The sequence below is a fragment of the Spermophilus citellus genome (assembly GCF_964194105.1).
Source record: "Spermophilus citellus genome assembly, chromosome: 4".
Classification (NCBI taxonomy): domain Eukaryota; kingdom Metazoa; phylum Chordata; class Mammalia; order Rodentia; family Sciuridae; genus Spermophilus; species Spermophilus citellus.
In genome coordinates, this window is record NC_138185.1 from 60,305,734 (window position 1) to 60,328,781 (window position 23,048).

Genomic DNA, 23,048 nt, shown 5'->3' on the forward strand with positions numbered 1-23,048 from the left:
TTGGCATCATCCCAGGAGTCTGATTTTGACCTCATTTAGTCACTGCTCCCCAAGCATCCTCAATTCTAGAACTGGAGATAGGGTTTTGTCTGTCTTCGAACTTGATGTCAATGAAATTATACATTGTATCAATTTTTGCTGGAGTATCCAGTTCAGCACTGTTTTTGACACTCATCCCTATTGTTATATGTAGCATTAATCATTCACGTCCTTATTGTATTCCATTTCATAGTAGCAGTTTGTGGATTAACTCAAATATTAATGGAAATAGGAGTTTCAGTTTGAGAATGAGAGGGAGTGTGGCTATGAATATTCATCCATGTCTTTCATTAAACATATATATACACAAGTGTTGTTTATATACTTAAGTGTGAACTTCATATGGAGCAAGGGTATAGGGCACATATGTCAGTTTTAATAGATACTACCAAACTTTTCAAAAAGTGATTCTACCAATTTTCATTCTCAGGCACCTCAATGCAATGCTAAACCTAGCTCACAAATTCCTCCCATGGCTGTTTCTATAGTTTTTTAAGTGAAAGGCAATACCATCTTCCTAGGCTTGGCATCAAAGTCTGTAAAATATCAACATTCTTGCATTCTTGAATGTCCATTGAGTGGCCATCCTTGACTTTCTCTCCCTTTTCTCATAGTCAAGAATAGTCAAGTTCTGCTCATTATATCTCCTAAACTCCTGATTTCATTGTTTTCTGTGCCAGTTTTTGAAAGTTTAGGACATCATTAATTTATCAGGAGCATTACAATTGCCTTATGATGTCTCTGAACATTCATATTTGCTCATAAACCCACTGCACATAAAAGGATTGTTTTCTTGAAACTGGAGTCTGAGCATGTCATGCTGTTGCTTGAAAGTATCAATTTAACATCTGGTTCTACGAGGGGAACATTTTCTGTTTCATTCAGGTGCATTATCAGTGTTTGTTAATCAATGTTTATTAAATGACGGTACAAGGAAACAAAGAATGTAAAGATTGTTTTACTGTCCACAGATATTTCTATTAACATGAAGGTAAGAACTCTGAATATAAGACATAGTTTAATTTAGAAGTTGGTAATTAACATTGCCAGGGATTATAAATAATATTGCACAAAGTAAACTTCCTATTTAAAGCAAGAAATACATTCTCCAGGATAGACTACACTGATCTGTCCAGTTTAGAACTATGTTCTAACAGGAGCACATGAAAGAGAACAATGAAAATTTGTCTGTGAACTGGTCTGTTAGAAATGTTGTTCCTTAGATTGAAATGTTATATCTTAGGTGTCAGGATAGGAGGTCCAGTTGAAGACAGTGGGGGTCAAGCCTTTTGGTAACTCTGACCTCTTGCAGAATCTGGCAAATGCCAGCATAATTTTTCTATGGTTTGGTGCATCCTCCAGAATTTACTTATTGGAGACTTAATCCTCACCTGGTATTGAGATGGGGACTTGGGCAGGTAATTAGGATGTGAAGAGGCCCATCTATGAAGGTGAGGCTCTCATGATGGCAATAATGGTTTCAGAAGAAGAGAGACCCTAGTGGGCATGCTCACTTATTCTAGAATTGTTCTTAAACTTCTGATAGTTCTTCCTTACCCTTAATTTCACTTTCAGTGGTTTCAGTTGCCCCTGGTGAACCATGCTTCAACATTATTAAATAGAAAACTCCAGAAGGAACAAAACTACACATTCAAATGTCAAAGCACTCTGAATAATGTAACAATACCTTATGCCATTGTGCTCCATGCTGCCTATGATGTGAATCATCCTTTTGTCCATGTGCCCATACTGTATATGCTGTCAGTCACTCAGTTCCCATTTCAGTTATCAGACTAAGTACTGCAGTGCTTGTGTTCATGGAACCCTCCAAAGCCCAGGAGTAATAATGCTGGGAATTTGGATGTGCCAGAAAGTACTTCCTTTGAGTGAAAATATGCAAGTTTTCAATTTGATAAGTAAAAAAAATCTTATGCTGAGGTTGCTAAGATCTAGGATAAAAATGAATTTTTATACATGAAATTTTAGAAGAAAAAAATTCATGTTAGTCTTGCTGTCACACATCAATCTGCAAAATTTATGACCACAGGGTATGATAAGTGCTTATTTAAGGCATTAAATTATAGGGACTGGTATTATCTGAGGTGTCAAGCACCCACTAGGGGTCTTAGGAATTCCCCCAAGGATATCAGGGATTCCTGTTATTGCATCAATATTAACATTTCACTTATAACTAACATTGATTTTTTTTTTTAACAATCAGTGTCTATTTAATCAATTAGCAATGTTTTCCATATACAATCTATTAAAGGTTGATTTGGTCCTGATCTTATATCTCAGCTAATGTTTGTGTCCTAAACTTAAGGCTGAGAATTCCAGTCAGGCTACAGAGGAAAAACATCTAACTAATGATGCCTTCTTGTAGGGAAAATTGTTTCATTTTGAAATTGTATAGCAAAAGAACAACAATAAAGCATTGGTTCCACTTTTAAATAAATAAGGGGTTATTTTGCTGCTGAAAGTTTTCATTGAAATGACTGATCAGATCTCACATGTCTGCTTAAAAATGTCTGACTTAGGTCGTTACAAAATGACAGACTATGATAAACTGGATGATAGTTGGGAGCAAGACAATGAGGCATTGTTTACACAGAAGATTGAGTAACCGGTTTAACAAAAGAGGTTCTTGGGTATCTATTGTATGTACAACTAAGAGATTTACTGGGGCTTTTATAATTTCTGCAAGGCTCTTTTCCAGCCAGCTTCATTAACTTGAAGTAAATCAAATCATGCAGAAATCTGGCTCAGCCAGAAAGAAACCCAGGAAGATACAATATGAAGAAAAACAGACACAAGATGATAAGGTTTAGAGTCTTTGGCATTTTTCATAAACATTTTGTTTGAGATTATTAAATTACAATCCAGAAACAAAAAAAATACCATAGTAAACTCACTATTAAATTAGGTCTTTTTACCTCAACTTTACTTTATAATACATATACATATATAAAATTGCACATACAAAGTATGTGTCAATAAAATACATTCTTTAAATATTATTTGAACAGAAAGATTTGCATATATTTTATATATGCACAAAATCAAGATTTTTCAGGGGATTACTGAGGAATTGTGGGGTATGCAGGAATCAAATGCCATCAAAAGAGGACTTTGGGGTGCTACATTCTAGGAATGGGGTTCTAAAATTTTCATGGCCGATAGCTTACTTTTACCAGAAGGGGAACCAAAGATAAATTTGGACCATCAAAATACTCTAACTTTCTGTTCAAAACATTGGAGGAAATGAAATGATTATATTTAGGGAACACCCTGATTGATTAGTTTTTCTCTTCATACCTTTATCTTTCTAAATACTCAGAATTCATTTATTCATCACCTAAACCCCGCCTTTCAGAAGCCAGCTATTGACATTTTATTTGGAAATAAATAAAGTGAGAAGAAATGGCTTTTTAAGGCAGCCAAATACTTTCAGAAAACCCTAATTCTTCCAAAGAGTGGTCCCTTGGGACCTTCTGGGGCATCCATTGCCAGCAATGGACCATAATGTAGGCTGGTATCCAGCACCAAGGGGTTACCAAAAATTTACATATATGTTCATGGTAGTGACTGCTAAAGATTTGGGTGTAACTATGTTAATTATTATAAAATCTTTTTGTAATATACATTATTTGAATAGATAGCTACCATAGACTTAATTCAGATGAAACTTACATGAATGATAATCTGAAAGGAGGGTGGGGGTGGGAAGTAGAAGTAACTGAATCTCAGAATCTGTTGAAGGTGTGAAAATCAGTTTGTCACTCTCAAACCCCAAGTGGTCTCTTGGTTGGTCTTAAGGAGGGACTTCAGATCCATGGGAGCCTTGCTTCAACTCCTATTTCAGAATGGATGTGTCTTTCATAATCTCAGAACTGGTTCCTTTTGCTGGGATGGACAACTATGCAAATGATAGAACACCCCATGTGGAGGGGTGGGCACAGGAGTGTCGGCATCTGTGCACATGAAGAAGAGAAGAGCATATATCATGGTCTCCACCTGGCACACACTTCAGGTCCCAGAGGACCACTGAAATAGCCGTGATATTGGTCTGACCAAGTGCACAATATAGGATGCTAGAGTCAAAAGTCTGTGTGCGTCTTAGAGAGCGCTGCGCTTCTTCCGAAGGGGGCTGCCACTGCCACAGAGTTTCAATTCCGCATACTGCACCTGTGAAAACAAACAGACGTGTTGCTGGCAGTTAGGTAACCCTAGCTCACCACAGAGTGTGTTAATGGCTCCCCAAGGACAAACCAAGGCAAAGGAAGGAAGGTTCAAAGGTAATGAATCATTTTCTAAACACAGGAACATGGAGGGATTAATTGCAGGAAGGATTTGAGAAGTCATGCATCATTTCTTGAAACCAAAATATTAAAAGCAGATTTTTCTAATGAGATGCATGGGTTTCTACCTGCTCTGGGCACTGCTAGATGATCTTAATTTTGTGCGCGTCAGTTCTCAACCATAAGTAAGTTTAATAACTGCCTCTTGGGAATGTTTATCTTAGTATATGATATAGCAACTTAGAATTATTCATTTAAAACTATCTAAAATCTAGGGGAAAAAATCGCAGCCAATTATGGACATTTATTTTGTCTAACAGGGGGAAAATGCTGAAATTGATACTGGGTACCAGATTTTATTATAGATTTCTCTTAAAAATTAATTTCATTTACAATATAATGGCTAAAACATCTGTGATAAATATGAGTGCTTGGTGATTCCCCAGGGGCACTCTGTCAAGGTGTTATTAGACACTGCCCTTGGTGAGATGGGGAGGATCTTACTAGCATGCTGCGTGTCCTTCTCAGATGCTCTTTTGTTGTATATCTCTGTGTTCATGCCAACTCCAACTGGATGACAGCTCAGAGCTGTTGCTTGGACCATGCACAGACAACCCTTGGGGGCTTGATGGAAATTGCTATTCTTCAAGGATAGTGTATGAACTCACACTGCGGCCCAAGTGATGGTACAGTGCAAATGTATTGCTTTGGTGTGTGAGCTTTGATAGGCTGCTGGTGGAATGCCTTTATTTAAGCTATTGTATTACAGACCACATGTGTTCACTATTTTTAGCATTTGTGCTAATCTCCCCAAGGACATGAGGCCCAATCACAGGTTAGTCTATACTTTGCCAAAAACAGATAAAAGAAAAACAAAACAAAACAAAACAAAACAACAACAACAAAAAACAAACAAACAAACAAACAAAAAACCACCGTTTTCTTCCAGTGTTTTGTAAAGTTTTAGTTAGGGGAGCAGAGAATGACATACCTGTCAGTCTTCAGTGCAAAACAGAAGTAAGGTTACTTTTTAATTATATAATTTAAATGTTAAAATACATTCTAGGAAGATGAATTTACTCTTTAACAGTTATAAAGTGAAGGTTAAAGAAAAAAAGTCATTTTTAATCTCCAGAACTTGAAATGAAGGGGAAAGGAGCTCTAAGACCTTAAGCCCTATTTCTCCATGATCCACTCAGATGCTGGGGAACAACTATGTCACAGTGGCCCAATGGTGAAAACTGATACTTGATTTGGGATTCTCTCAGATAACACAATATTGTTATCTTCAATGATATTTCATCCAATGTCTCCCCATCAACCTATTCTTCATTAGTGAAATTGCTGCCTGCCTTCCTTCCTCAGGATTTATACCAGGCTAATCTGCAGGGACCCACATTGAGCTATTCTTTGGGACTTTCTTTTATTGTTGTCTTCATTAATCTCCAAGCATCCACAGAAATGAGACGCTGCTGGATTAAGTGACCATTACCTGTGAATAATACCTGTGACTGATCTCAAATTATCTCATGCCGTCTCTTCCTCTCCATGTAGCAAAGTAAGTGGGGGATTTGCCCTTACCATCTTTAAGTCTTTATAGGAAAGGGGATAGAAGGGAGGCCCAGGAGATAGATAATCAGGGCAAACAAGAATAAAAAGAATAATCCTCTTGTTCCCTATTCCCTATAAATGCCTGCCATCCGGAAAAAGGAAGAAAATAAGTATCACTCCTCAGGTTTGGAACTCCTGCAATTGCACTTACTGAGCCCATCTTGTCCTCTTTAGGGAGGTAAGCAATCAAAAAGAGCCAAGCATCAGCACACTGCAGCTGCACGGTATGAGTTCCAGATCATTCTTTAGTAGCTCTTTTTCAGGATAATTTCCCCCAATCATCTCATGCTTTGGACAAAGCTGCCTTTTTTTTTTTTTTTTAAATACCACCTACCTGTAAGCCAGGCCTCTTTAGGGCTTTTCAGATTCCTTATCTCAATTACTCACATAAGCGGAGTCTTGTGGTCCTTACCTCTGCGGCTGCCTAGAACTCAGTGTTGGAGCCCCTGTTGTTGGTGAGCACTCATTACATACCTTTTGAACGTCTGAAGGAACCCTGGAGAGGAAGTCTAGTAGCTCATTATTGTCAATGGCAAAGGGATTTCGGAGCTTCTTGGTAAATTTATTTATGCCTGAAAAATAGAAACACCAGAGAGCTTTTTGTCTTTCTGTCTACCTACATCCCTATTTTTAAAAATCTTGCCTGACTTGGGTGTGTGTGGAGGGGTATTCACAAGTAAAAATTAGTGTGAAAACAATTACTAGACTTCAAGTCATGCACATGTTGCTGTCATGTGGAATCATTCACAAATGCCTTTTCCTGGAAGAAGGTGGAGGGGGCGGGGGAAGAGTGGCTCTGCCTTCTTCAGCTGTGAAAATCCCATTACCGTCCTAGCAGCAGGGCAGCAGAAACAAGCACTAAAACTGGAGAGCTCATTGGCTTTTTTGGAATATACTGATTAACAGCCTCCTTTGCTATGAAAACAAATGTCCCAGATGGGAAAAGGCCTTCATTAGCCAAAACAAGCCCCTACTTGGAGGCTCAGGACCCCGTGTAGCTGTGGGAGGTGGAGGGCGGGACTTTCTTGTTGTTAGAAAGAAACTGCAGCAATCTCCCTCTCCCCACCTCCAAGTCATTTTCACAGGATTCTCTTCTCTCACAGCAGAACAGAACTTGACATGTTGATTGTACTTTGATGCTGCAGGAAACTGTGAAAAGTTATTATTGGAAAATTATCTTACTATGGTTGCTAACTTAATTTGGGGACTGCAACACTGGAGAGTGGGTTTGTCTGGACAAGGGAGTATGTGCTAATTTAGGATGGGGACGATGGTTATTACAGAGGGGTTCAACACTTAAGATGTGAGTCTACTGTAGAGCACCCATCTTTGGTGGCTGCACTTTGGGTTCCTGTATCTGCCCAGGACACACTCTGCCCATGGTTTCCTCTTTAGTGAAGAGGTCCTCTCCACCACCTTTTGTCTTCCACTGTGCTCCTTGGGGCTACTTTGCATGTACCCAGAGCTCACAATCTGTAGTCTTTTCACCAAAATGTCAACTCTTTTTTTCATGTTGAGTGTTAGAAGCAGAAAGACTAGGTGGCCTTCTGAAGTTTTGCCACAGGGTGCTTGTTTAACAAGGATCATATCTGAAGGCCTGTCAGTCCCAATGACCGCTGAATGGATTCTTAGCTTAGTTGTGCTCTGAATGGTTCCTACTCAGAAGCCAAGTTCAACAGTCCCCCAACACATAAAAGGTTTGATGTTTTTCTTTGTTCATTAAATATTACTTTGCTTTCATCTCGGGACTGGACTTCCTGCATGGCATTATACCTGACACAATGCCAACCTCCAGTCCATTCTTTGGGGGGTCAGATTTACATCTGCTTTGCAAATGGGGGCCAGCCATTGTTCATGAGTAAATGGTAGCTTGGTGGCTGGGCTAGGGAAGGTTCCAAGCAAATGATTCCCTTTTCCTCAAGTCAAAGCTGCACTTTGCCTTTCTTCCCTCTACCCCCACAGCAAGCTTCATGTTTCTAACTAAAATTTCCCCCAGTGTTCCTTTAAACTAAAATACTCTCACTGTGTTATTCTAAAGACATTTAATTGTAGCATGGGCTCTTTGGCAAAAGAAAACAGACAAGGCAAAATGATGAAGGGAGACAAAGACGTATTGAGAAAAGATATATCTTCTATTGTTAATTATATATAGTGTGCGCATCTGGAGTCTTTACAATGAACAGCAAGGCAGGGATAATATCACAGCCGATCAAAACACAGCATTCTCAGCCACTGAGACGATTATAAACCTGCACAGTAGCTCAAATGCACCGATAAAGGCCGAAGTAGTCCACAATCCAATGAGACTGTCTACGTTTGAAAAAGTTAGAATAAAAATTACAAGGCATTCAGATTGCATGCTTCAAAAGCACACCTTATTTTTTAAAGGTATCCCAGGTTTGACTATTACAGTAATTCCAACATACTATTTATTATGTGAGATCCAGAGCCAACGGGAGATCACCGACTTCTTGGTCATTTTTAAGGGCCAATGAGGGATCACAACAAAGGTGATGGTGCAAGAATCCCTGGGCCTCAGTTTCAGCTACATGATACTTTAACTGTGTGATTTCAGGCAAATCACTTAACCCTCCTCTGCATTATAACTGACCCAAGGCCAACCTCTAAACTTCTCATGAAATTTTAATGAAAAAAACTGCCCTATGTAATGTCTAGGGTTGATAGTAGAATCATGCTGGATAAGATATGTGAAAGAATTCTGTAATTCCACAACAATGGAGGGGCTGCAATCATTACTGTGGGTATTAATAAGCTAGGAAGCCAAAGAAGGTCCTTAGGGAAGAGTTTTCATACATGATCACAAGAAAAATCTGAATGTGTGGCATCATCTAGTAGGATACTAGACGTAAATTTAAATTTTAACCTAAATGATACACATAGAGAGGTCTATCTACTGTTAAAAAACAACAACAACAACGCAAAACTTTTTTTTTTTTTTGATATGATAAAACAAGTGAGATCTAAGTCCCAAAGGATAGCATTTGGGAAAGAGACTATCATTCAATGGTGATGGAGCTCAGAATAAATAGATGAGTAGGGTGGAAGGAGGGCTTCAATGTAAAAATAAATAAATAAATAAACAAACAAATAAACAAATAAATAAATGTGGGGAAAGAGGATATGGAAAATCTCATGACTGCCTTACACTCAGTAACTTGAAAATAAGCACTCAAAACAGAATAAGAAGTTTTCAGAAACTTCTATAAGTAATGGGCATGTAATTCTTCAGTGTGATTCCTTGGGGTCTATACAGGATCCTTGCTTACTCATTTTTCAAACCCTGAGCACCTTTCATATGAGAGCTGTGATGCTATCAACTAGAGATACAAAGTTAAATCCTGGCTCCCCTTGCAAAATGCCCCAAACTTAAAAGTAGAGTCCAAGATTGGGAAGCTATAGCTAGGATCTGTGATGAAAAACTGAAATAATATTGGGAAACTCTTCAACAGAAAACATGAATGCAATCAAATCTTAGGACTGCATGACTGATGTGATTCTACAACATGTACAATCAATTAAAAAATTAGGGCTGGGGATGTGGCTCAAGCGGTAGCGAGCTCGTCTGGCATGCGTGCGGCCCGGGTTCGATCCTCAGCACCACATACAAACAACGATGTTGTGTCCGCCGATAACTAAAAAATAAAATATTGAAAAATTCTCTCTGTCTCTCTCTCTCCCTCTATCACTCTCTCTTTAAAAAAAAAAAAAATTAAAAATTATACCCCATTTGTGTATGATATATCAGAGTGTTTAAATGCATTCTACAGTCATGTATAACTAAAACAAATTTAAAACAATTTTTAAAAGATACTTTACCATCTGGATGTATATCAAGTGACTAAATTCCAGTAGATATTTTTCTACAGAAAACTTCAGATATCCCTCTTGAAATCTACTTCTCAATTTCTAAAAATCACAGTTCCACACAAGAGAAGTTGTGGGCTCAAGAAAGAGTCACCTATGGAGAGTACAGGTATGGAGGCTGAGACTCATGCACTCAAAGGATTTTTTGACTGCTCACTAAAGATTTATATCTATGTTGCTGCATCAAGAATCATAAAGAGGGAAAAAATCATTAAAGAGGGAAAAATGTGTTTCACCTATCAAAATGTTACAGTAAATTGGAGTCCAGGAATATTTTCATATGCTTATGTCAAATAATTTATTTTAAAAATAGTTAAACAAAAACATTATTTCCAGGTACAGAACATGAATATCTAGCAAAATGCTAGGCTCTTATTCATATGTTTAGGACTCCATAAAAATAAGTAACTTCATATGGTCCAGGAGACATTATTAAAGGATCATTATAAATTTGACATATATCTTTTCTCATGTGAGAAAGCATCTGCAGGGGACAGAATCATATAAAAGATATGCAAAACATTGTACTGGACCTACAGTAGCTAGTAACTACCTTGCCTTGAAAATGAATAAGTTTTAATGCAACTGCAGAATATACTTCAGGATGGAAAGACAAGTCTTACATGATGAAATCATGGATTAATTGTCAAGGCATTTGTCCACTCTGTCTTTAATATGCTCACCAGTAAACTATGAATTCCTGTATAGAAGGTGGAACCAAATCTCCAGAGGGTAAAGCTCAAAGGGTTACTGCTGGCTTTCGAGACAATGATAAAGTCCATGCTGTTTAATAGTTTCATCCATAAACTGAACAAGAAATAGAGAAATGTTCATTAAGTAGATGCAAAGAGTTGTTGGAAAGCTGCCAATATTTTGGAAGAAGTCAAAGTGATTTAGGTAAATAGAATGGTTAGAATCCTAACATTGACAAAGGAGGAAATGGTACTGTTGGCCCTCTGTGTCTCTGGGTTATACATTTGGATCAAAAATACTTGGGGAAAAGACTTACTTCTGTAATGAATGTATGCAGAGATTTCTTGTCATTACTCCCTAAACAATACAGCATAACAACTATTTACACTGAGTTTACAGTGTATTAAGTATTATAAGTAAAATACAGGGAGGATAGGTATAGATTATGTGGAAATACTGTGTCATTGTACAGAGGACTTGAACATCTGTAGATTTTGGTATCCACAGGGGGTTCTGGGATCAGGGATGACTGTATTAGTCGCCTTTGTGGAGGAAAGGAGCTCTATAAATAAATCAAGTATGTACTAGTGTTTAACAGCAGACCATGGCATTCAAATTAGATAAGCTGTTTGAACAAAACAGTAGCCAAAGAACTGTAATTTTGAATCGCACATGGTTAGGGACAGACAGCTATATGAAGGTATAAGTTGTAAATGTGGTCAGGAATTGGAAACACAAACATACATACACACACACACACACACACACACACACACAATAACAACTGTGAAAGAAAAAGATTATCCAGTCTATACAGATAATATTTAGCATATAAAGTACTCATGGGAATATTTAAAAAAAAAAAATCCTGCCTTAATCAATGAGCCATTAGAGAGGCCCATGCTCTTTCCTAATGACCAAAGTGCTAGCATTGTTGCAATGTAAAACAAACCTGTGCATGAGAGGACTTTCCCCAAGTTGAAACAAGAAAGCTTGCAAGGATTCACATTGTCTGAAGCAACAGCAGAGTACCAAGTGTTAATTCCTACCCCTCAGGAGAGGGTTAGAATATGTTTTTTTCTTTTCTCTTCCTAGACTTGCAACAAGGTCAGAGGCTTCTTTAGATAAGATTTTCAGCTCTAAATACTGTAGAGAATGATTGGGTTATGTTCTCAAAGTCCTTCTAGTTAGTTCTAGTAATTTTATGAGTTCTATTTTTCCCATGACTCTTCCCATTTCTGAATGTCCACCTTTGGCTTTCCTTGTGCACAGGGTTCTACCTTTTAGGTGAAATCCCTTTTAGGGATTCTTGTAATGGTTCTAGAAAAGTTGCAGCTTTAATCCAGCATTTCCAGGCTCTCTGTCCATGCATAAAGATGAGTGCATCTCACCACAGACTCTCATTTTTGTGACTTCCCTGAACATCCTGACATAGGAAGCTCCCTGCAAGTAATGAGGGAGGAGAGCTCAGCAACAGTCACAAGAAAAAGGCTGCCGAGTCCCCAGTCATTTAGTGCAGTGCATTCTCCTTACATCAAGCAGGGGCCACCCAGCAACAAACACAAAGATCCACAAAGTTTCATAAGTGTGAAGTCAGGAAATTTATTTCAGTTTGATATTTTTATGTTTTTGTTTCTCCTTTTTTAAAGCAGCTAAACTTTTTAAGCATCCCATTTCCCCTGGTAAACAACAGCTTCCTCTTTTTTTTTTTTTTTAAGGAACTGATAAATACTCACGAATGTTCCCTCCTTCACCCCCACTCCTTCTGGATTTAAGTCCACTAGAGACAAAGGGTCAGGAGCAACCTGGCATTGATCAGATCTACTTTGACATTATATAAAGGGCAAGATGCAGGTGTGTGCTCCTTGTTTGAACCACAGTGTTTCCAGAAAATTACTGGGCCACAGCAATATATTATTCAAGGGGATTTATGACTGGCAAATCCCAAAGGGAAATAGCATGCACTATCACATTTTTATTTGATCACAATTATGCAAGGGGCCTATAAATATCCATGCTGATCATTCACTCCACTGGCCTTTCCAGGGAGGTCCTGGAAGTGTTTGTTCCTCAAATGCTTTCCTTAATCTCCTGTTTAATTGCCAGCAAGAGCACATTTAAAGTTTATAGTCACACTTTAAAAATGAGTAATTGGTTCTTACCTGAAATTGATTGCTAGCAAAAGGACCATGTCAAACTTACCCCAGATTAAAATGATGTAGCGCAGAGGAATGAAGTACAAAGTGATGGTGGCTACGGCCAGAATCAAACAGGCCAGGAATGAAAGGAACGGGACCGTCCAGTTAAACGTGCTGTAGACAAACCACATAAATTTTATTTCCTTTGATGCTCAACAACTTCTGGAGTTACCTTGTCATATGTATTTCATGCTCAGATGTATAAAATGTCTACTTAATTTTTTTTATTAAATACTTGCAGATACATATTAAAACATCACACTGTGTTAATGCCGAAATGTTTGAAGGTAAAATGATTAGATTATGAAAGCTATAACCCCTCTAGTGGATTAATTCTTTTGATGAACTAATAATTTGAAAAGACTACTCCAGGCAGTAGGATGTGCCCAGAGGAAGTAGGTAGCTGGGGGCATGCCCTTGGGGATTATATTTCTTGTTTTCCTGGCTGCTGCTCTCTCTGCTTTCTGGCCTCCTTGAGTTTAGAAGCTTTCCTCCTTCCATCATGCTCTTCTGCCATGGTGATCTGCCTCATCTCAGGTCCAGAGCAATGAAGTTGGCTACCGTGGACTGAGCCTCTGAAACAGTAAGCCTGAATATACCTTTCCCTTGCCTAAAGTGTTTCTGTCAGGTATTTTGTCCACAGGGATGCAAAGCTATCGCAACTCTCAGTGATTTAAAAACTGTGATACTGCCAAGACGGCTCTATGCATGGAGATCTTCAAAGCTTTGGTGGACTTCCTTTCAAATCAATATTTCTGTCAATGAAATACATAGTTGTAAATATTTTTAAAAGATTACTACGGTGCTTTCATGCTTCTGCATTCTCTAATATCTTCTGTTTAGAACTTCCAAGCTCATTTACTCTAAAAGGCAGAAATAAGGTGCTCTCAAATGGGTGGGGGGCATTGGCTACAAACCATCACACCACTAATCACAGGTATGATTTTACCATACAGTATTTTCATGGGGCTCTTTGATCCTTTGATTACATGCATGGCTTGTTTGGTCTTGAAGACCTAGACCTTGGGATGTGGAATTCTATATAATGTAAAGATTCTTGAGTAGTCCTAAAAATAGAGCCCTACTTAGGATACCCAGAGTAGTTCTTCTTACTAATCTTCATCTTCCCATACAAATTTACATGTTTACTCTTTGCCTTGTACTAAAAATACCAAGAGGTAAAGGTTTCTTCTGTTGTCTTTTGTATGAATTGGGGAAAGAATTTGGGCAATTTTGGAGGAAGTAGCATGTAACGGTTATCAGGCATTTAATTTGTGCTAGTATTGAACATATATTTAAACTGCAATGCTCTTACTAATTCTGCTAATTCCCCATTTTACAGATGAGCACACTGAGAGGCTAATTTGTATATAAACAAAATTCCATAAACAGTATAGAATTAGGTACCTCACACTCTTAAGACTATTATCAATATTTCATCTTTGCCCATGGAGATAACATTTGTGTATGCATTTAATTTTTTCTTTAAATTATAAGTAGATTTGAACAACTTTTAATATGCTTGTTGATAATTTTTATAGAAGTTATTAAGAAATAAGTTATTTCCTTGCTCAGGGTCACAGTGTATAAAAGCATCAAAAAAAAAAAAAAGGAGTTTACAAGCTGAGTAACTTTGGGAAAGTGACTACATCAATCTGAACTATAATTTCCTCTGTGCAAAATAGAAACAATAACACCTATGTCATAAATTTTGTTAGAATTAAATAAGAACTTGCATTTCAGTAGTTAGTTCAGTATTTGGCACATTATAAAATCTCAAAAAAAAAAAAAGGGGGGAGATGCAAAGGCAGTTACTATTTGTGAATTTTCCCTGAAGCTGTTTTGCTTGACTTTGTCATAAGTGTTTTAAAATACATCTTTGGATGGTAAAGAAATTGGTCCTTTCTCATGTTTGTTATCATATTTTCACAGTTAGAGGCTTTGTCCGTATTGTAAATTAAAACATTACCAAACTTAACACTAATTTTCCTTTTCCATTTCAGTATTTGGCCAGTCTTAGAAGATACCTTCCTGAGTTTAGTGCAATGATGAAAAATTTTATAAAAATCACTGTTTCCCATACTCCTTGAATATGACATCTTTGTTACTTGTCATAGACTTGGTTGATTTTTATAATGGATGTACGAAAAATAAATATTAAGTTTGACACTTTTTTTGCAATTTTAAAAAATAAAAACATGAGTAGCAGATCCTGAACTGAATTTCCACATATATGTTGAAGCATTTCTGTCCTCTCTCTTCTAGAGTAGAACATTTTGGATGGCAAATGTGCAGTATGTATTCTAAGGAATTTAACCTGCAGTCATCTTTGCCAAAGGCCAAAGAGGCAGTACATGAATGTCTGCTCCAGGCTGGTTTATAACACATACAAACAGGAAACCTCATTATCATTAAGGGGGGAAATCTCTAGAAATATATAAAGAAAAAGAATCGATAAAATACTCTAAAATACTCCACAAATTTTAAAAACTGATATGATCTCCACATTCTACCATAAAGGCTCAAAACTAGAAAAGTGGAAAACAAATGCAGAAATAAATGTGCATATAATGATCATATAATCATTACTAAATATATACAAGTATCACATGCATAAGTTTATCATACTGAAAGAGAATCTGAGGATTTACTCCAAGTAACCAATTCCAGTTAACAGTTGCTAAATATGATGGGGTTGGGGGAGAGAAAGAAGAAGGTAGAATGGGAGACTTAGTTGATTTTTATAATGGACGTACAAAAAATAAATATTAAACTTGATACCTTTTTGCATTTTTTAAAAGTAAAAACATGAGTAGCAGATCCTGATTCAAATCTGCAGCTCTTTAGTCACCTCTGAAGATTATTTATTAACCTGATAGTTTATAATTTGAAAATATCTGCTCCAACGCTCATGAACTGTAAGCATAACCACAAGCAATGTACTCAACTTCTCTGTGCTTTACTTCTCCCATTTGTAGGATGAAAATAATATCTTCCCATCCTCTTGTGGAGATGTTGAGGAGATCAATGATTTAATAAATAGAAAGCATGTAAAACAATATCTGGCACTTAGTAGGTATTTAAGAACTGTCCACTGCCCTCATTTTTTTGTTACTGCACAAAAGTGAAGAATATGAAAATGGATTATATCAGGTAACATTCTGAAAACGGAAAATAATAAAAGCTACAAAATATGTAATATTACTTATTTTGTCAATAAAAAACAAAGTTCATTAATAAAACAGCCAAATTGATTTTTAACTAAAAATCATGCTTTCTGTTGTTTTCTACATCTATAAAATTACTTTTTAGACATACATGTTTCTCCTCCTAGCAATACACCTTTAAAAATACGAGATAAATAGCCATCATTACACAAATATGAAAATAAGAAAATAGAATAAAAAATAAAATTGTAAGAACTCTGAGGTAATGAAGCTTCAAAGTCAGTTTTCACTCTAATAACTTCTGCCAAATATTGGGATTTTGAGCTTCTATTACCAGCATAGTGCATGGGGCACAGGAGGTAAAGCCTAGAATATCCTCAAAAAAAAAAAAAAAAAAGAATCGAATTGGGAACCACTGAATAAAGTTGATGTATGCAGGGTAAAGATGAGTGTGAGTGAAAGAATGAATGGAAGGAAGGGAAGAAAAGAAACTATCCATGAGTAGACATAGAGAACTATGCCTGTTGTCACTTTAGCACAAGCTAGAAAGGGTTGCCATCTAAGATTATGCTACCAGTGTAGACTGAAAAGCTTCAAGTATAAACTTTAAGGAAGATAAAATGATCCCATGTTGATAATATTCCAAGGTCACTCAAGAAATAATCATCCTGGGCCCAGCATGGTGGTGCACACCTGTAATCCCAGTGGCTTGGGAGACTGCAGCAAGATCGAAAATTCAAAGCCATTCTCAGCAACTTAGGGGAAGTGTGTCTCAAAATAAAAAGGGCTGGGGATGTAGCTCAGTGGTTAGGTGTCCCTCCCTTCAATCTCTGGTATATAATAATAATCTTCCTTAGAGATATGCAATATCAACCCAGATATTTCAGTACTCCTCACATAAAAATCCAAAGAAAATGAATTCACAGTTAAATATGCAAGAAAACATAGCACAATTAGAGAAGCAACAGCAGACAGCAAATTCCAAAGTAAAATACTGCAGGTAGAGATCCAAACCAATATATTAAATTAAATATTTAATATGGTAAAAGTCAAACTAGGGAATGAAAAATGACCAAGAAGCATTGAAAAATGAAAACTATAATGATTACAGTTAGAAATTCAATGAACTAAACAGAAGTTTTGCATAGGAATCTAGATAGTGCAAGATCATGCAAAAAAAAAAAAATACTTAGCATCACAGAGCCCAAAACAAGGAATGATAGCAAAGAGGTTCAGAGACATGGAACACAGACAAAGAAGGTTTCAGACAATTTTAGACCATGGGAAATCATGCTCTTAACGTAGTGTGGCAACTGAAAGAATAGCAAGAGTGCGTTAGTGTTTCCGTTCCTAGGAAATAGAGGGAAAATGTAGAACATAAAGAGCAAGGATGAAGAGGGTACTTAAAAATCACAGGTTTAAGTCTATAAAAGAACACAAACTCTGAATAGACTACATGGTACAACTTGAAGTTTGTAATTGCCAGGTACAGGACTGAGATCTGAAAAAAGTATGTTTAAAGGGAAAACTGGAAAGGTATTTATCAGGAAGTAAAAGAGGAGGTGACAAAACTACATGAAAAATCAAGAAAACAGGAAAGTTTTATTAGTTTTAAATAGATTCCTTCATATTGATAAATAATTCAAGAAAATATGACAACTTTGACACATAAAAACGAAATAACAGCTTCAAAAACATAGTAAGCAAAAACAAAACCTCAGAGAAAGATAAATTCACAACCACAGTAGAAGGTTTTAACACAACTCTAATTGATAGAGGTAGCCAACCAAAGTCCAAAGATACTATACATGTAAAAGGTCTGAACTTGAGAAAACCTAACAAGCAGATAGCACAATAACCCAATAATCTACTATTCAACCTTGAATAAAAATATGCAAAAGTAGGCCATAGTTGTATTGCTATTTTGTGAACTTAAAGTAATTAAACTAAAAACCAGAAATAATAACTAGAAAATACCCAAAGTGTATTGGAAATTAAGTAATACACTTCTTAGCCAAGAAAGAAATCAAACTAGGAATGGCTTTACTTACATTTGAAAAAAAATTAAATTACTACATGCCAAAATGTTTGGCATGGAATAAAAGTTGTGTTTACCAAAAGTCATAGAACTCTAAACCTTTACATTAGGAAGAAACATTGAAAATAAGTGACTTAATCACCAATGTTAAAGAGGTAGAGAAAGAATATATATTAAGGCCAAATAAAATGATGGAAACAGAAGATGAGCATAGTAATTGCTGGTTCCTTCCAAGGACTAATTGATAAATGTCTGTCAACAAGAAAAGAGTGTCTGGGGTGGGGTCAGGGGACAATAAAAATCACAACAGTAGACCAGCTACAGATTTTGATAAGTTACAACATATAAATAAAATGGACAGACTCTTTTAAAAATTACAGGCTTACATAAACAGATGAGAAAAAAAGGGGAAAAACACATGAAGAATATATAACAACCTGAACATTTAATTAAAAACCTCAGAAAGAAAACTGCAAGCCCAGATACCTCACCAGCAAAACTATCAGGTCTTACAGGAAATGACTCCAGACTTACACACAATTGCTTCCAGGGAATAGATAGAGGACAATCCATCCAACCTTGTTTTATGTATTTAAAACCTTCTGTATATGAGGGATTTTCACAAATAGAAATTTATCAATCAATTTTATTAATGATTATAGCTACAAAAATACTAAGGGGGCAGAAATAGTAAATAAAAACAAGCACTATATGAAGGAATTGCATAACAGAAAAGCTGGATGGTTGAATATATTCCAGCAATGTAGATTGGCTTTATACTTGAAAAACAATCATTATATTACACCATATTTTAAAAAAATGGAGGGAGGCACATATGATCCTCTCCAAAAAAGCAGAAAAAAAGAAGTGTTTGACAAAACTGAACTCACATTCTTGATGTAAAATTCTGAGCAAACTAGGAATAAAAGGAAATTTCTCTAATTAGATAAATCATCTTAACAAAAACCAAAGCCAATATCATTCTTAAGGGTGAACTGTTGAGACCTTTCTCTCTGAAACTGCATAAGAAAGTGAATGCCTGTGAGCTCCAATTCTGTTCAGCATTGTCCTATAACTACAAACCAGCAATATTGTAGGGCTCAAAAATTAAAATGTGTAAGGACTGGAAAATTGAAAATTAGATGATATGTTAATTTAATAGATAATCAAAAATGATCTTCCTAAGAAAATGATGATAACTAAGTTTACCTAGGCTATTAGATATAACATAGTCAATATAGGAAAATTAACTTCACTTCTACATATAAATAAGAGGTAGAAAATAATACCAAACAAACCAAATCTTTAGGACTCTATCTCACAAAAAAAAATCAGAGTTCTATAAAGAAAAATATAAAAAGTACACAGATAGAAATGACCAGAATGATGGAAGAAGACAACAAGTTTATCTATGAGCAAACTTAAATTTTGTCACCATACCAACTTTCTTCCAATGGGTGCCATCCTAATAATGATACAAACACAGTTCATGTAAGATGAGTCATATAGATTTACGTTGGATGCAAGAAATGGAGTTATGCATCAGAAGTCCTGACAGATTTGTCCTCCCAACAGCCAAGTAATAGACTTTTCCTCTCAGTAACCCACAACCTTAAAGTGCTTTCAAAAACTCAGGTGTCGTGGGGGCGGGTAACATTCACTGGGTTTAAAACACAGAGGAAGAAACTCAAGGCAATTTACAAAGAATAGTATGTTATTAAAACATGCCATCCAGAGATAGATTCCTAAGGATGTATGCTTTTATGTTATTCTCCCCTCCCAAAAAAATGTTCTCTAGGAATAATTGTCTTTTCCACTTTACAATGAAAGACTTATCCAATATCACTTACTCCCTGTCTGACAGAACATAAAAAATCTGAACTCAAAATCTTGGCTCCAGAGCCACGGTTCATTTTTTGCCATGTCTCCTACATGGTATCTTCCTCACATGTGTGTAGTTTTCACACTCGCTTATGAATGCTTTCCTCACACCTGGTTGCTGGTTCTCTCAGTGGTCTTTCTGTCTCTGTTACTTTAGGCATGTTATTCTCAAAATCCAACCATCAGTCATTCCCAATGGCCTTCCACTGGGAATGTGATTTCAGCTGCTTTCCCATCTACATGGGTGAGGATTTCACAACATCAGTGATAGCGAGGACAGTAACTTCAATTCATATGAATGTACCTTCTAAGATTTATTCTGGAATATGTGTAGAAATGGCTTACTCTGGCCTTAATCTCATCTCCTCCATGGAGGTGACTTTGCCACTAAAGGTTTGAAGCCATCACTCAATGATGATAAAACAGACAATATACATCACTCTTTTGACCCATACTCTCTACTAACATAAATGCTGCAAGTTGAATAAATGTTTCAGTCTGACAGATCTGTATATTTAAAATGTGCCTAATATTAGAGAAGCTGATTAGAGAAGGTAGAGTAGGAAAAAAGAAAATAGTTTATTATTCCATGCAAATATAGCCCCACTGGGTTTCTCCCAGTTAGTGGCAGGGAAGCCTTACTCTGAGAGTTTTATGTAACTGTGTTTATTTGCTAGTTGCCAAAAGTTGGGTAAAAGTCTTCCTGGTTCTTGAGCACTGAATTCCAATAGAGTTACACATGAAATCCCTCTTGAATGCACAGCAGGGACTCTAAGGTCACTATAATCATGAATGGCCAAAGAATTAATAGGAGTTGAGCCTTATGAGCCTTCCTGTGTTGCAGCTGGGCAGAACAGAGCCCTGTTGATGGGTTGAAAATGCATCCCAGACATGGTCGCCGCAGCTGTGCTGGGCACAGCTGCCCCTCAAAAACACCGTAGAGTCGAGAGTCTGTTTAAATCCCTCTGCCCTCTTCTCTCATCAGACACATTTCCTTTAATGTTATCAACTGCACAACAGTTATGCTTGTGTTTTAGAGACCTTTAAGAATGTACCCAGTTTTTACCAAACCACATGATCTTCCTTCCTCGGCCTTGCCCCCACTCCACATCCTCTCGCCCTCCTTGCTGCCAGTAGTTCATCTTTTTTTTTTTTTTTTTAATTGAATTTTTCCATCCCCTGAAGGCCCTGCATGAAACACCTCATCTCCAGGCATTGCCATCTCTATCCCCTATGGCAGGGACATATTGAGTCCTCCATCTTCCTGTATCTACCTGTCTTTTGCTTTGAGCTGGTGCACAAGGGCTCACACTTACTGAAGGCCCCACTCCTCCATTCCTTGCCCAGTTATCTCTTCCTATTCTTGCAAATACTTATAAGTTGTTGCTGCTTCAACAACTGTTCCTTTGCTGTGTCCCCTGCGTCCCTTCTGGGGTGGGTCAGTCTTCTTCAGCAGCCTGTCTTACCTCGTTCCACCACCAGTGCTACTGAAATCTATTTGGCAATTAGTGAATTTCCCCCCTCATGGAAAAGCAGAAAATAATGACACAATAGTATAATAGTGAAGAGAAATGACCAATAAGATAAGTGTTAATTCTTATAACATTCCTGGCACAATTGTGGATTAAAGGAGGAAAGAAAACTTCCCTGTTTTAATGGTACCAAATGAAGAGCATGTAATACAGATTTTAATGTGTAAAAAGAACATGAAACATAGTCTTAACTTGGACTCAGTTAAAGAAGTTATCACTTATGCTCAAAAGTAAAGAATGATTTGGGTTTGATTAAAACTCAGCCTGCCTTCTTTGTAAATAAGTTTTATTGGAACACATGTAACATACCCAATCATTTATGTATTGACTGTTCTATTTTTATGCTTAAGTAAAAGACGTATGTAGTTGTGTCAGATTATGAAAATATTTACTTTTTGGCCCATTACAGAGGAGTTTGTCAACTCCTATCCTATGCCATGCATGTATGCACTGAATTGACTTGGTGTCTACCCATCTATGACAGTGGTATTGTACAATTTTTTTGGAGAATTGAATGAAAAAATTTCACAGTGTCTTGAGGTTCCGATATAAAAAGTCTCTGTTAAAGCATACTTGCTTCCTTTTTTATTTCTGCAGAGGGCAATTCTATTTTTTTAATCTATAATTTATCACCCAAACCAGGATATTTCTGAAAGTGAAAGAGGACACTATTAATAGTTATGCTGGGACAACTAGTGTAAACTAAGCCATATGGTCACCCTAGTTCTGAGGCACCACCCAACTGTGAAGCTGACAAGCCCAAAGAACAAGCGACCAAAGTCAAACTGGTTTGCACAACACCGCTGCTTTTGTTTTTTGCATTTTTCTGATCCTATTCCCCCTTTCTCCCATCATCCTTGTGGGTGGCAAATCTACTTTAAATACAACATATATGCAGAACTTACTTTTTAATTCTTTCTCCAAAAGAAGCTATTTCCTCCAAGATGTTTTGAACAGTGGAAACGATATCTTGTACCATGTAGATTCTCTCAATTAACCCCTTTCTCTCAGATTCCTGGGAAACATGAAAGATATAAATCAGTAACTTCATTTCTCATCATTCCGTTATGGAAATTATTATGCCATGCTATAATAACATAGTTTTAACCAACAGAATGATTTCAAGAGATCACATTTTTCACAACTTTAATGTTTATTGACTCCCAAAATGATTATCTGTTCACTCACCTTTCATTCATAGTGTCCAAGCTCCATCGTTACCTCAATATCATGTAATGAATGGAAGTCTTTTGGAACCGGGGAATTCAGTTCCCTGTGGACTTGTTGATTGCCTCAGAGAAATCTGCAATTCCTTAAGTATGGCCAACTGGTTTCCTCTGTCCACATAAGGTTACATGTAAATTCACCCCAGCCCTCTTCTATCACAGTCCTTCAGAAATGCTCCCATAGAGACTGAAAGGTCATGTTGGACTTACACATAATATGCTTCCTAGACCTGTGACTTCTGAAACTCTGCTTACTACCCAGACACAGAGCAAGCACAGACAGCCACAGTATATAGTACTAAGGGCTGCAGGCTAACTAAGTTATGCCTTGAAGGATGCTCAATAGTTTTGATTTCTTCAGAAAGTTGGAAGCAAATATAAGTTCATCTTCCTCAGTTTCCAATTCTTCCCACAAATGAATTCAGCTTTCATGTAGAAAACTTTATATTTTACCCATACTAGATAGCTATAATGCTATAA

The 23,048-nt window shown here is 36.8% G+C and overlaps 1 protein-coding gene across 1 annotated transcript in view; it reads right to left on the reverse strand.

Moving 5' to 3' along the window:
* Window positions 1-2,964: 2,964 nt before the first annotated feature.
* The window catches only part of MCTP2 (multiple C2 and transmembrane domain containing 2), a 221,089-nt gene continuing 201,005 nt past the window's right edge, over window positions 2,965-23,048 (reverse strand). The window contains exons 20-23 of the mRNA XM_081290239.1: window positions 22,248-22,357; window positions 12,729-12,838; window positions 6,423-6,520; window positions 2,965-4,224 (exon numbers count right to left, since the gene is read on the reverse strand). Of these exons, the coding sequence (XP_081146365.1) occupies window positions 4,156-4,224; window positions 6,423-6,520; window positions 12,729-12,838; window positions 22,248-22,357 (387 nt within the window). The 3' untranslated portion in view covers window positions 2,965-4,155. The remainder of the gene's footprint in view (window positions 4,225-6,422; window positions 6,521-12,728; window positions 12,839-22,247; window positions 22,358-23,048) is intronic.